Source organism: Excalfactoria chinensis, chromosome 4 (genome assembly GCF_039878825.1).
Source record: "Excalfactoria chinensis isolate bCotChi1 chromosome 4, bCotChi1.hap2, whole genome shotgun sequence".
NCBI classification, from domain to species: Eukaryota; Metazoa; Chordata; class Aves; order Galliformes; family Phasianidae; genus Excalfactoria; species Excalfactoria chinensis.
The window spans coordinates 31,615,296-31,627,607 of NC_092828.1; the positions used below are offsets into that span (position 1 = coordinate 31,615,296).

Consider the following 12,312-nt stretch of genomic DNA (forward strand, 5'->3'; position numbering starts at 1 on the left):
TCTGATCATTCCTCTTGCTACAGTCTGTGAAGGTGTAATGAATTTACAGCTCTTTGCATGAGTTGACTACTCAAGGAGTCCAAGAGACTCAAAAGAAAAGAGACATCACTACGTTAAAAGCAACTTTTATTAAAATACTCTTCAAGCTTCAAGAAAGCATAAATTAATGAAAGTGTAGCTACTATAATACATTATTTTACAGGAGAACCACAGAGCCATGAAGCTTTTATAAACACTAGAAATCCTAAGAGCTTCACTCTGAAATAAATAAATACTACCATCTTGTCTTGCTCTTGTTAGAAGCTACGTGTTGAAGCTCTTACAGGTAAGGTACACAGCAACATTCTGCTTGTTTTCTTCTAGCTTTTCTATAATATGAACAGTTCACTATAAGCTGCAGAATCTTTATATTTAGCTTGCACTTGGAGCAGTAACTGGCAATTGTTTGTTATTATTACTACTTTCATTCGATTAAAAGCAGTTTGTCTTCTTGTTCTACTTTGTAAAACATTTACAACCACTCTAAATTTGACTTGCTGAAAATCTAGTGAAATCCAAGACAATTATCATGGTAAGTACCACAGTCTGAAGTAAATGCATTCAGCCCTCTTCATCCTCTTCCCCTACCCCTAAATCAAAGTAACACCATTTCTTATTCTCTCATTCGCTGTTTTTTGCTTTCTAACAACCTACAGTAACTCAAACTTAGCAATGCAAATGACTCTTTTAAGGCAAAAAGAACTGCAATAGCCATCTTCCCCCCCTTATTGGGACACCCAAGTTGTTCTGTGATAAGTACGTGGTTTCTTTTGTTAACTAGTGACTAGCACAAAAACATTTTCATCTCAGTTTTTATACATCAGTAGGAAAGTGTTAGAAAAGTATAGAAAAGGCTAGAATTTCTCTCTCAGTGAGGCTAATGAAATACATTTTCTATTTCATTTTATTTTTGCAAAGCTGATGGAAAAGAAGAAAGGAAGTGTTTGTATTTTGCTTTTGCAACTTGGGTAAAATCACTGGACATTAAGAACACGTGCTGAGACTTCGTGGTGCCAGTCACGTAATTTTGTATATTTGGGGCTAAAGACGTGGATGGGGAGCTTTTCCCTGTGGAAAGAAGTGACAGAAGAAAAATAAGAAAAAGAAAGAAAGAACAAAAGAAATTTTGTCTCAAGCCGTTGCACAAGTGGGCATGCAATCTCCATGCACTACTTATATCCATACATCTCCTTCCTGTCTTGCAAACTGTTGGCTCCAGTGTTAGATAATGTCAATAGGAAGAGTTCCAACTACACAAACAGTAAGATTTAGTCACTACATTGTCCTCATACCAAACAGCACTTATCCCAAAGCAAGGAGACAGATGACCCTCATTCAGTCTAGAACAGTAATATTTTCCAGCTACATCTTGAAATCTGATACACACTTGCAAATCAAAAATGCCTGGTTAGATTTAGAAAAAGAAAACATGTTGACAAGCTGACCTTGCACAGAAAAGCAAAACAGTCCAATTTTTGGGAAAAGCTCAAACTCCTGCACGAACATTAACACTGGGCTGTTCAAACAGGGATTTTAAAAGGTTGGTCTACACAGAAAGATCTTGATTTTTACATGCTGAATTACATGGCAAAAGAAGCAACCTTTTAAAAACACTCAAACTTCACACATATGCAAAAGTAACACTATCAGTTATGAAGACATGCATATATTTAAAGTAATAATGTAAAACTTGGACTCACTTAGACTTCTTTGCACCTTCATGTTCCGGTTCTTTCACTGCAAGAAAACAGAAAATTTTGACTTCGTAATGCACAAAAACAGAACTGCCAAACACTGAGATTCTTCCCTGTGCCAAAGTATTTACCCCAGCAGGAAATTACAAGCAGTCGTGTTTGGATTGCTTGATTCTAAATATGCCCCATGGGAAACAAGATACGTCTATAAACTTGAAGAGCCTCTTTGCCCACGCAATCGCTGTAAGGTGGTTCTGCTGGTCTCTGTCACATATCTTGGCCCTCTATCCATGAGAAAGTAGAGAGAAAGGGAGTTGAAAAGGAGTGGAATTTTGGAGGCACTTGTTTTGGACAAAAACAGGGTTTGAGTGGGGTGATAATTCAAGCACCTGCCTGTATGGCTATGACTTATCAAGGTGCTAGAGGACCACAGGCAGAATAACATAAAATCTCAGCCTGGTTTTAATTTTGGTGAATATAGTTGCAATCACACTTTTGTCGTATTTATCAAAATTAGATTAGAATACAGATGTATTGTTTGATATCAAGGTCTCTTTCTCACAGGGAGAGAATTCAAAGAAAGATAATGATGCGATACTAGACTAGTACAACACAAGACTACCAAGCAAAATATTAACTGTCTGAATTCAGAATGATGGATCACACAAAGACACTAATCCTCACTCAGTGAGATATTATCACTGGTAACTAGAGTAATTCTACCAGAGAACTGATAGTTGACTTAATCAAATCTGCCCCCAGGGAGGGAGTCCACTTTACTCACTGCCTTTATTATATTATTATTAAAATATTCACTTATCATAGCACTAGCTGTAAAAAGCAGAAAAAAAACCAAAAGTGTCTGAACATAACAGACATCAAACACTCTGATGCTATTTCTGGTAACTTCTATATAGTTTTACAGATAATAACCAATAAATCACAACCGAGAGCATAAAGTGAAATTCAAGATCCACCATAAAATTATATGACTGGAAAAGATCTTTTCTGCATTTTCAGTTTCAATCTATGGTAAATGCAGACATTATATCATAAGCAGAGGATGGAAACATGCCCTGGGAATAAACTGGGGAGCTATGAAATTGTGCTTCTGATACACTAAATCATTACAGATTGCATTCCTTTATATAATCATCAAAAATTTTCTACATGCCTGAAAAAAGCTTTAGTTTTTCCTTCTGAAGTACTGCAGTTGAACAGAAGCATTGCTATTCTGGTCATGCAGAAGGGGAAAGAATAGCAAATACGTATTTGTCGACTATTTTAGGAGCAGAAATGATAACTTTAGAATCTATCTAGAATGTACAGATTCTCAGATCAATAAGAAATAATGTCTACTAATGCACATATCTTAAGTTTGAGGAATTTGAAGAGTTCTGTAAATAATCACCCCTCTATAGTCTTCTGAAACTGTCTTCTGCCTCCTTGGCATATTATCCAAGAGGAGAAAAGTGATAAATGTGACTGAATCACTTTATTATTTTCCCCCAACAGCTTTAAAAAACACCTATCTCCCCACAGCCTTTATCTTATTTCCTTACAAAGCTACTCACTATGATCAGTTCCAGTGATCTGGGCAAGGATGCGAAAAGAGCGTGACTGGGTGGTGCCTGTCCGGGGATGCCAGTCTTCAGTGTCTTCAATCAGCCGCTTCTTGCTGGCATCGCTGTGAGTAGGGGTGTGGTAGAACTCCGTATAGGTATCCACAATGTGCTTTCGTGGGGGGCTGTGTTGAAGAGAGAAGAGAACAGTGAGCTAAAACCTTCTTCACAGACCATCTAGGTTAGGGTAATTACAAAGACATGGGCAAGAACTGTGGCTTTTCACAGCATTTAAAGTTAGCTTCTGAGTTTGAATATAGCATCTGAACAGAGACTCAGTTCTCTGAACAAAAATACAATTTGATAATAACTCTATTCCAAATAAAACATTTTCCTTTGTTTCATTACTGGAACATTTGAAACTGTAAATGACAGTATTATCAGGATGTACATATTTAAACATTTACCGTTTGGGTGGGATTTTCCTTGGAGATGACAGAATAACACAGCAAGAAAAAGTTTTCCCAGTGTAAACAGGAAGAAGAGAGAAAAGAAAACAAGAAATAAAGTAAGAAGTTTGAAACAAACAAAAAAAATGCAGCTAATCATTCTACTGAATTAGTTTTGGGGGGAAAGTGTATTGAAAGGTGTTGAAATAACAGGTGAATATGCTTGTTGTAAAGAAGTACAGTAGTCTATTCACTTATGATCAAGTATTCTGGACAAACTCTTCCCATCATTCACAGGAGGCAAAAAACTAACTGCGCACAAGGCCACCCAGTACGCACAAAGTCTTTTGCAATTGGTATGACCTGGATCATAGCTGGATAAAAGTATAGGTAGCCACGCTTTAATGCACAATGGGAAACTACTGAGTCTTGATACCCTCTCCAAAAGTTGAAAAAAAAAAAAAAAAAGAAAGAAAAAAAGAAAGAAAACCAACAAAAAATGGGGTAATGATTTTTATCTGAAATGTTTCTCCTCCAGAACTTATGTATTATTATATTACCGACCCCTGAACTGTGGACCTAGGAGAACGCAGGATTCTGAAGTCTTACTTTAAGTAACTGACCTAAAGAAAACGTAATGATTCTGATTAGTTTAAGAGTAGGTAACAGAAGATTCCTACTGCGTATATAATTCCTAAATTAAAGAATTATAATTCTTTAAAGAATTAATCTCTCATAAGCTACACCTGCATATTTTTTAATTATTCTTTTTTTTCCAAAATTTACAGGAGATGACCTGTGCCAAACTATCACTTAAGAAATTATAATTCTATTAAAAATATATATATATATAAAATAAAAAGAACCCAACTCCTTAAAAGCTACTTTTATTTTTTGCTATTACTTACTGCATTTTTAATGTCCGAAGTGTTTTTTTGGTAAAGATTGAAAATGTGAATGAGAATGTTGTACATTATTACTTGCCATCAGGAAAGAATTAGATCCATTCAGTGGAATGCATTAACAAATACTTAAGCTTAAAAGAATGGTCAGAATTTGAATGATAGGAAATCTATCATTCAAAATTACAGCAGAAGATTGAATTTACCAACACACAGCATTAGTGAAGTAAATGTATCTTGCCAGGTTACTACAGAGGGAGGGGTATAGGAACAAGGACAGTGGCATTTACAGGATGGAGTAAAATATATCCAAAGAAAGTGAAGTAAAGCAATAAAACAGTTAATAGTGAGAATCAAGTCTGAAAACTAAAGCAGTAATTAAAGGTATAGTGTTAAATGGAATGTAATTATTTACATGCTGTAATAGCATTACAATTATATCATTGACTGCATTATAGCAACTATCACAGTGAATTAACCCTCTCACATTCTATGACAGTGGTATAATAAAATATCCTGCTGATTTCTCTCCTTTTTCTTTCTTCCTTATGGCTTAATGGTAATGAGCCACTGAGACACGAGGTGGTGCCAGAGACGAAGGAATATTCAATGAAATGAACTCAGCCTTGACTCATTCTTGAGGCAAGAGCAGAAAAGGCAAGCCAATAAAATCACAATAAGTCATAATTATCATCCCATGTCACTCTTAATTTTGTGGTACGAATTCAACATCTGGCCTTTCATTCCATACTCCTCAGATTATTTTCCCTTTTACACTGTATTTCATCATTCACCGGTGGCATTACTGACACCAATTAGCTATAGGTGCATCAAGAATCTATCAATGCACACAAACACTGCACAAATGCTTTGTGGAATAATATTTTTTTAAAAATACTACAAAGTTTGACACAGTGAAAGGCAATATCACATTATGTCCAATGCAGACAAATCATTTACTACACTAAGTAGTTATAAGGAAGCTGAAGCTGTTTTGCCAAAATCTTAAATATAAAACTCTTGCAGAGTTTTATATAATATTGTTTTGTATGCAAAACAATAATACATGCTGGTTATTCCAATAACAGCAAAAAAACAACGACCATAATTCAACTCCAGTGCTGTTGATACTAACTTTGTCATTGTTGTTATCTGCAAGGGAAAAAAGGTATTTGACTTGTTAATACATTCTCTGCTTCATGAAATATTACAGGATCTTCCAAATCCAAGTTCTGGTAGTATACAGAGCCAAAACTTAAACCATCAAGAGAACCTATAAAGGAAAAAATTAGCCCACCTGAACTTAAATTGAGTGAAGTCTATGAACATCTTACCTTTTTTAAAGCAGCAGGCACATTTTCATGTGAGAGTTGGCAAGAAAGTCACAACAAAATTTAATTGCATGCATCCTAGTAAGGACAAATGCTCTCCTTTTACGCCAGGAGTAAACAATAAAAAACAAAACTTCCTGGCCCATCCTGAAGTGAAGGCAAATAGTTTATATACCAAACATTATTTGAGGGAAGTGAGGAGGAAGAAAAGAAAAACAAAAAATTCTGAGTATTAAGCTACGTCTGAAGAATTCTATTTGCTCAGCAGTGCTATCTATGAGCAAGATTCAACTATGCAAGAAGTAAAACGGAATTTATTTCAGACTGATCAATAATTTAAAGCCTTCACTGTTATAAGTGTCAGATTCCACTTTAAATGGGGTTGTGGTTTTACATAGCGAACTTAACATTTCTACAGTGATGCTTAACTAAACAAAACTAAGTCAGTCATGTAGCTGCAGATGACCATAATCACTTTAGGGTTTCTTTGTTTACTTGTTTTCTACTTTAGGATTGTAAGACTAGTATTTAATTCTTATTTAAATCGAGTTGCAGCCCTAAAACACTCTTGTAGGGAAGATATAATACAGTTTAGCTGATTTTTTGTTTGCTTGTTCCTTTTCCGCTGCAAATGTTTTCAAGATTACCCAAACTAGATAAACAAGGCTGGCAGCAAGACAGGAATTTCCCAGCCTACCAGCCATGAAACTCCTCAGTCAGTATTATTCACTCATCTCCAAACATAAGGCAAGGGAGGTACCAGTGTGCACTCATTCACTCCATCTTGATTGTTAAGTGCTTACAACTCCAGCACTTCCTTCCAGAAAACTTAATTTTGTTGCTATTGTTCATCTTTTTCAGTACTAATTGCTACTTTTGAATGCTCCTTACACACCATTTACTAAAGCAACATTCCTGGAAAGACAAAGACTGTTTGGCAATGTGTATTCAAAAAGCAAGACCTTGGGATCTCCTGCTCTCATCCCATCACTAAGCACTATGGATTCTTTCCATCATCTGTTAAAGATTGGCCTTGAAGTCACCATGACAACAGAGTCATATAAAATCCATATGGGCAGCATTATATAAATATGCATATGGAAAATATTTGTACTGCAATTTTAGGGGAATAGGTGCCTAATTTTTTCTTTCCAGGAGATGATTACTTGAAACTGTGATCTTTTATTTTAGTTGATGTGAATGTCTACTTTTCTGTAGATTTCCTCATTTACTCAGGCTGAGAGGAGATCAGATGAGATGGGCACTAGGCCTTGCCCCGTTCCTTTGAGGAATGGGAAATACTAATCATAAATTTTAGGTTTCAAGTTCTTGAGATTGAAGATAAGTCAAGAAAACTCAAAAAACAAGATGGTCATCTTGATCAACTCTGAAGGTCACCAATCCTTCTTGCCAGGCGGCTCTACACCTCCAAGTGCCTGCTGCTTTCAACCTCTGCATTGGGACCCAACGTAAACAGTGAAACACAGGCATCCAAATGAATGCTGGGCTTGTTGCATTGTCTGAAAACACATCATGATACAACCCATTTTGGTGTGGTCCGCTGCAATTTAGGTGCTACACTACAAACTGGCATATTTTCAGTATTAATTAAATCGTCACAGACTCAACCCTTCAAAGCACCCCTTTCTTAAGGCACCGTGATTCCTCAGAGATTTGCTTCAGGTAATTGGACAGCACACCAGAGATGTGTTTTACTTGGCACTTGAACAAGCCCAGCTTTTTTCCTGCGAGGAAGAGACCCTCACAGCAAAAAAAAATCCCACCTACCCATTTTGCTGTTTATTGTCACCCTGGTTCTCTCTGAATCCTCGTCGCAGCCCCTCCGCTAGCTCCTGGGTGCCGTCGCCGACATGGCCGCCTGGGGCGGCATTGTGCGTGCCAGGCTGCCGTGGGACATTAACGGCAGGTTTAGCAGTGCTTGGCGTTGGCAGCCGCCCATCAGCATTAGGCTTGGCGTTAACATGCAGTCCTGGTGCAGCAAATGGGGCCGGGGTGGGGAGCATGGGTGCCGCCTGGGCTGGGGTGAAGGCAGAGGACGGTGATGGGATGGAGGTGACTTTTGTGGAGGCCACAGCTCCGAATGGCCTCGGGGTCTTATTGTAAGCCACACTGGCCATGGCAGTGACTTTGGGTGCAGCAGCAGAGGCAACGGGCACAGGCTTAACTACTTCTTTAGGTTCTCCCTATGCAAGATAAAAAAAAAAAAAAAAAGAAACACACAAAACCACACCAACCACATGCACATTCCTCAGCAGGTATTTTCAGTGCTGCTGAGGGAGATAATCTGCCTAACATGAGGCAAAGAAGAGGTATGAGCATCACAGAAGCAAGTGAGAGTGCAGTCAAGGAATCTGTGGAAAAAGTAAGCCATGCATTTATGAAAGGGAATGATCTGAGCGTGCATAGTCAAAAATCAAAGACCACAATGCTAACTTTTCCTACTGCATCCAAAACAGACACTACACAAATCAAATTCAAGACAAACTTAAGCACTCCACTGCAAAACCCAATGGATAATTCATGTGGAAAATATTAGTGTTTTTAGAAATCCACATTCCACCTCCAAACCCAGTTTGAGATACGCACATTCCTCATAAGCATGTGCGTGCATATGAACACACGATATACATTGATCTGTTGATAGGGGCCTGAAGGGAGGAACCAGGACCCTGGATCTCATCGATCAGAGGCCAGTGCTTCAGGACCACACTGGCTTTTCCAATTGCATTCCACTGACTACAAGGACAAAAGTTTCTCATGCCAAACTTCAGATCCACTCCTGTCCTTACTTAAGACCCTGGGACCAGGTGCCACTTGGGTGGCTGGGTCACAAACACATAACCCAAGATCAAGATAGGTTATAGCTTCCAGATGGGAAAAGTATAAGACTGATACCATCTGACATACTAAGCCATGTGGGAAAAGAAAACTGTGGTTATCCCAGGGTCAGGGATGCAAGAGAGCAAGTTTGCTCTTTTTTTCCCACTCTTTGGACCATTGCTGTTAAGAGTAATGGGAGATGAAAACAAGAGTTTCTCTCTTCAGGATATAGACAAAAATTCAGCTTTATCTTTCAAAAAGTTCTAAAAGGTGGAAGGTAACATTTATTTATTTATTTATTTCCCCTCTTCTGTGGATGCTCATTTGCCAGATTTCTCAATTCTTTTTGGATTTTGGATCTTTTACTTAACCGACAGGTTAGTGCTACATGCTGCATTTCTTGGTTGTGATGATGAACATACCTTTGGTACATGAATAAGATCAGGTTTTGTTGCAGAAGCCACTCTGGAAAAGGAAAAAAGATACATACAATTACAAAAGCAAAGGCCTCAGTGTTGAAATATTTTCCTTTCCCCACTCACCACATCTGCCCACAGATTTATAAATTGAACCATTTTATTTCTTTTAAGGGAAAGAAGAGGTATTCAAGTTGTATATCTGCTAAATACAGGGCAGAAGAAAAAACAAACTGGATGAACTAATTCAGATGCAAAATTAGGAACTCCAGTGTGCATCACCAAGTACTATTTCGCTTGGAAATTCATAACATCGTATCACCAGAAAGGACACATTGGCTGAAATTTGCTTGTTCTTTTCCTTCCTTTCATTAGAAAATACATCATGTAACTCAAAACTTCTGGTCAGAAAAATTGCATTGTCAAGTGCATAACCCTTATCTAGGCTTAAAACAGAAAGCTTCCTTTTAAAACAACAACAATCCTTCTGAATGACATAAATTAAAAAAAAAAAAAAATAGAGGGTGCCACCTTTGGCACAGTATTTGGTCTTCAAAGGTAAGGTTAATGTCACTTGAACTCCACAGCAGATAGCAAAAAATAAATGCCTTCCAAACAATTAGTGCACTGAAACTACCACTGGGTGGTAGGAAGCAAAGGAAATATTGTAACGGAAAGGATGAAGATAAAGAAATGACAAGTTCTGAACTGGCAACATAGGACAGTAAAAGAATCTCATTTGATTTTTTTTTATTATTGTTATATTTTTATTTTTTTTTAGATTTGCAAGTACTTGTGTGCAAAATCACACAAATACTCTACAATTTCACAAAGGCAATCAAATCAAGAAAGAGTTCAACCCACTGACATTTTGTCTGGCAACATTACTGCTGATGTACTTCAGCTTTCTGTTGATGTTTTGGTAGAAAAGTGGCTTCCTGACACATTTCAGAACATTTCTGGCCATATTTGGTAGTTACTCAAAAAAGCTGACACCTTGAATGACTGAAGAAGAGTCATCATATCCTGCGTACAAATCACACAACTTTGACTTCCTAAGAACTTTCTAAGCAGGTGTTTGCAGAACTGAAGCTGGATTAACATTTCTGAAAGATACTTTGCGGCTGAGGCAAAAAAAAAGGTTTGTTTATTTGGAGATCAGCAGAGAATGCATTATCATTAAACACCTCTATAGCATAAGGTGGGTTTGAAGTAAGCACACCCATGCTGCTTAACTGAAGGCTTCTCAACTCTTAACAAATGTCTTTTTTCTTCTTTCTTAATAATTGTTTAAAATGTTTACTCCTTCCCTCTAAGCCATTTAGTCCTCAGAACTCATCCAATTTCAACAACAGCCTTCCGGCCATTCAGATTCAGGAACTCAATTATTACAAAAAGGAGATGCATATAAACCACATCCTACATTGGCAAACAAACTGAAAAAGCAATAAAACAATAACAAGCAGGGGGGGAAAAAAAGCACAACTACAGAGCGCAAGAAGATCATCTTCTGCACTTTGCCTTCATCATTTGTGCATCACAGCTGATAAACACCATGTCCACATCAACAATAATCCTCAGAGAGAGGGATTTCCCCACTCTGAAAGAAGGGGTCTGTTCTCCAGTTTCCCACAGTGTTTCCAGCCTATGAGAATACTGACCTCCAGCCCTCCAAAGCATCAGGGTGCATCATTAATCACTCTTAATTGCAGAGTTGTCAATTTGCAGCAACAAAAGCAGCATGGAAAAAAAAAAAAAAAAAGAAAAAAAAAGGAAGAAAAAAAAAAGCCAACACATTTGGAAGCCTTTTCTTTTTAAAGACTATATTTAGAAGGAAAAATGCATCTTGTTCTATGTTTTAGGTATGCGTTTGTTAATAAAACTTGGAACTTTTAAAATACAGATTAAACTAATCTAACAGTTAGGAGTAGTAAGATATTCACTACTCAGATCAACTCCCATACTTCAGAGTTGAGAAGAAAAGCTTCCCCTTGCTAATGCTCAATCTTGCAGTTCTGATCTATAAGAGAAATGCATCTTTTCTTTGTGTTACAAAATAATAAATTCCAGTTTGCAGCACAAGTTTGCTCTGAATTCATCACAGCACTTAGCAACATTTCAATCCCTCCTCCTATTCCTCAAAATCCATTCACCAAAATGAAAAAAAAAAAAAAAGCATTAAAAAAAAGAAAGTCATGATAACACTGTTCCCAATGTTCTTTTACTATCAAAGTTGGACAGCAGACAGCACAACACTACTTTATTTCCCCCAAACATACTTGAAACAAGGACATAAATCCATGTCCCAGACATACTTCAAACAGTTTAACTTGGCCATGTCAGATTCAGACCGCAGTCAGCCTAAAATCTTTGATTTATCCAGTACCACATAAAGAAAATGCTCATCCAGCAAACCGAGCCACCAGGCTCTGAATGTGAAAAATGTGTAGTGGTAAGACAAGACAGCACACGAGGAAATGCAGAGTTCAAACTGAACAGCAAAACACGTCCAACACATTTAAGAAACTACCTGCTTTGGGGCTTACGTCTCAAATGCTGTCCTTGCAAATAAAGATAGATATTAAGAAATCTGTAGAGTAAGATGAAATATTTTCACTGCGGATTCTTGATCATTTTCTTAGCTGTTAACACCTGGCTTTCCACCTAGCAATTGAAGATTTAGTGCTATTTTGATTAAACAGAGTGCTTTAATACCTGACGATGCCATTCTTGACTTGTTATACTCATTAGAAAAGTAGAACAGCAGGGTGTTTTCTGAATGACTTAAAGCTGGCAATTCAGCACATTAGTTTATGTAAAATTCTGGTTATGTACAAACAAAACAGACATAAAAGCTCAGTAATAAATGCTTATTATAAACAGTGCACACAAAAGACCATCACTAATGGCTGTTGGATTGAGTTCCAGGCTGCATTTTTAAGCTTCTTACAAATTATTTTGGACAATGGAAATACAGGCAACATTCATCCATTAGTGACAGCTGGGATACTGAAAATGAAAGTGCACATTTTTGCATGCACTTCTCCATCAAAGTTGTTTGTCCTTTCAATAAAAGGG

At 37.3% G+C, this 12,312-nt stretch overlaps 1 protein-coding gene across 6 annotated transcripts in view; it reads right to left on the reverse strand.

Moving 5' to 3' along the window:
- PDLIM5 (PDZ and LIM domain 5) overlaps window positions 1-12,312 on the reverse strand; it is a 113,195-nt gene that overhangs the window by 42,881 nt on the left and 58,002 nt on the right. Inside the window, exons 4-9 of one of the 6 annotated variants that reach the window (XM_072336094.1) lie at window positions 9,241-9,283; window positions 7,766-7,881; window positions 3,763-3,780; window positions 3,308-3,480; window positions 1,740-1,776; window positions 111-1,107 (exon numbers count right to left, since the gene is read on the reverse strand). In XM_072336094.1, coding sequence (XP_072192195.1) covers window positions 1,014-1,107; window positions 1,740-1,776; window positions 3,308-3,480; window positions 3,763-3,780; window positions 7,766-7,881; window positions 9,241-9,283 — 481 coding nt within the window. In that variant the 3' untranslated portion in view covers window positions 111-1,013. Of the gene's footprint in view, window positions 1-110; window positions 1,108-1,739; window positions 1,777-3,307; window positions 3,481-3,762; window positions 3,781-7,765; window positions 8,182-9,240; window positions 9,284-12,312 lie in introns of those variants that run through there. The other 5 variants (XM_072336093.1, XM_072336088.1, XM_072336090.1 and 2 more) reach the window with 5 other exon arrangements.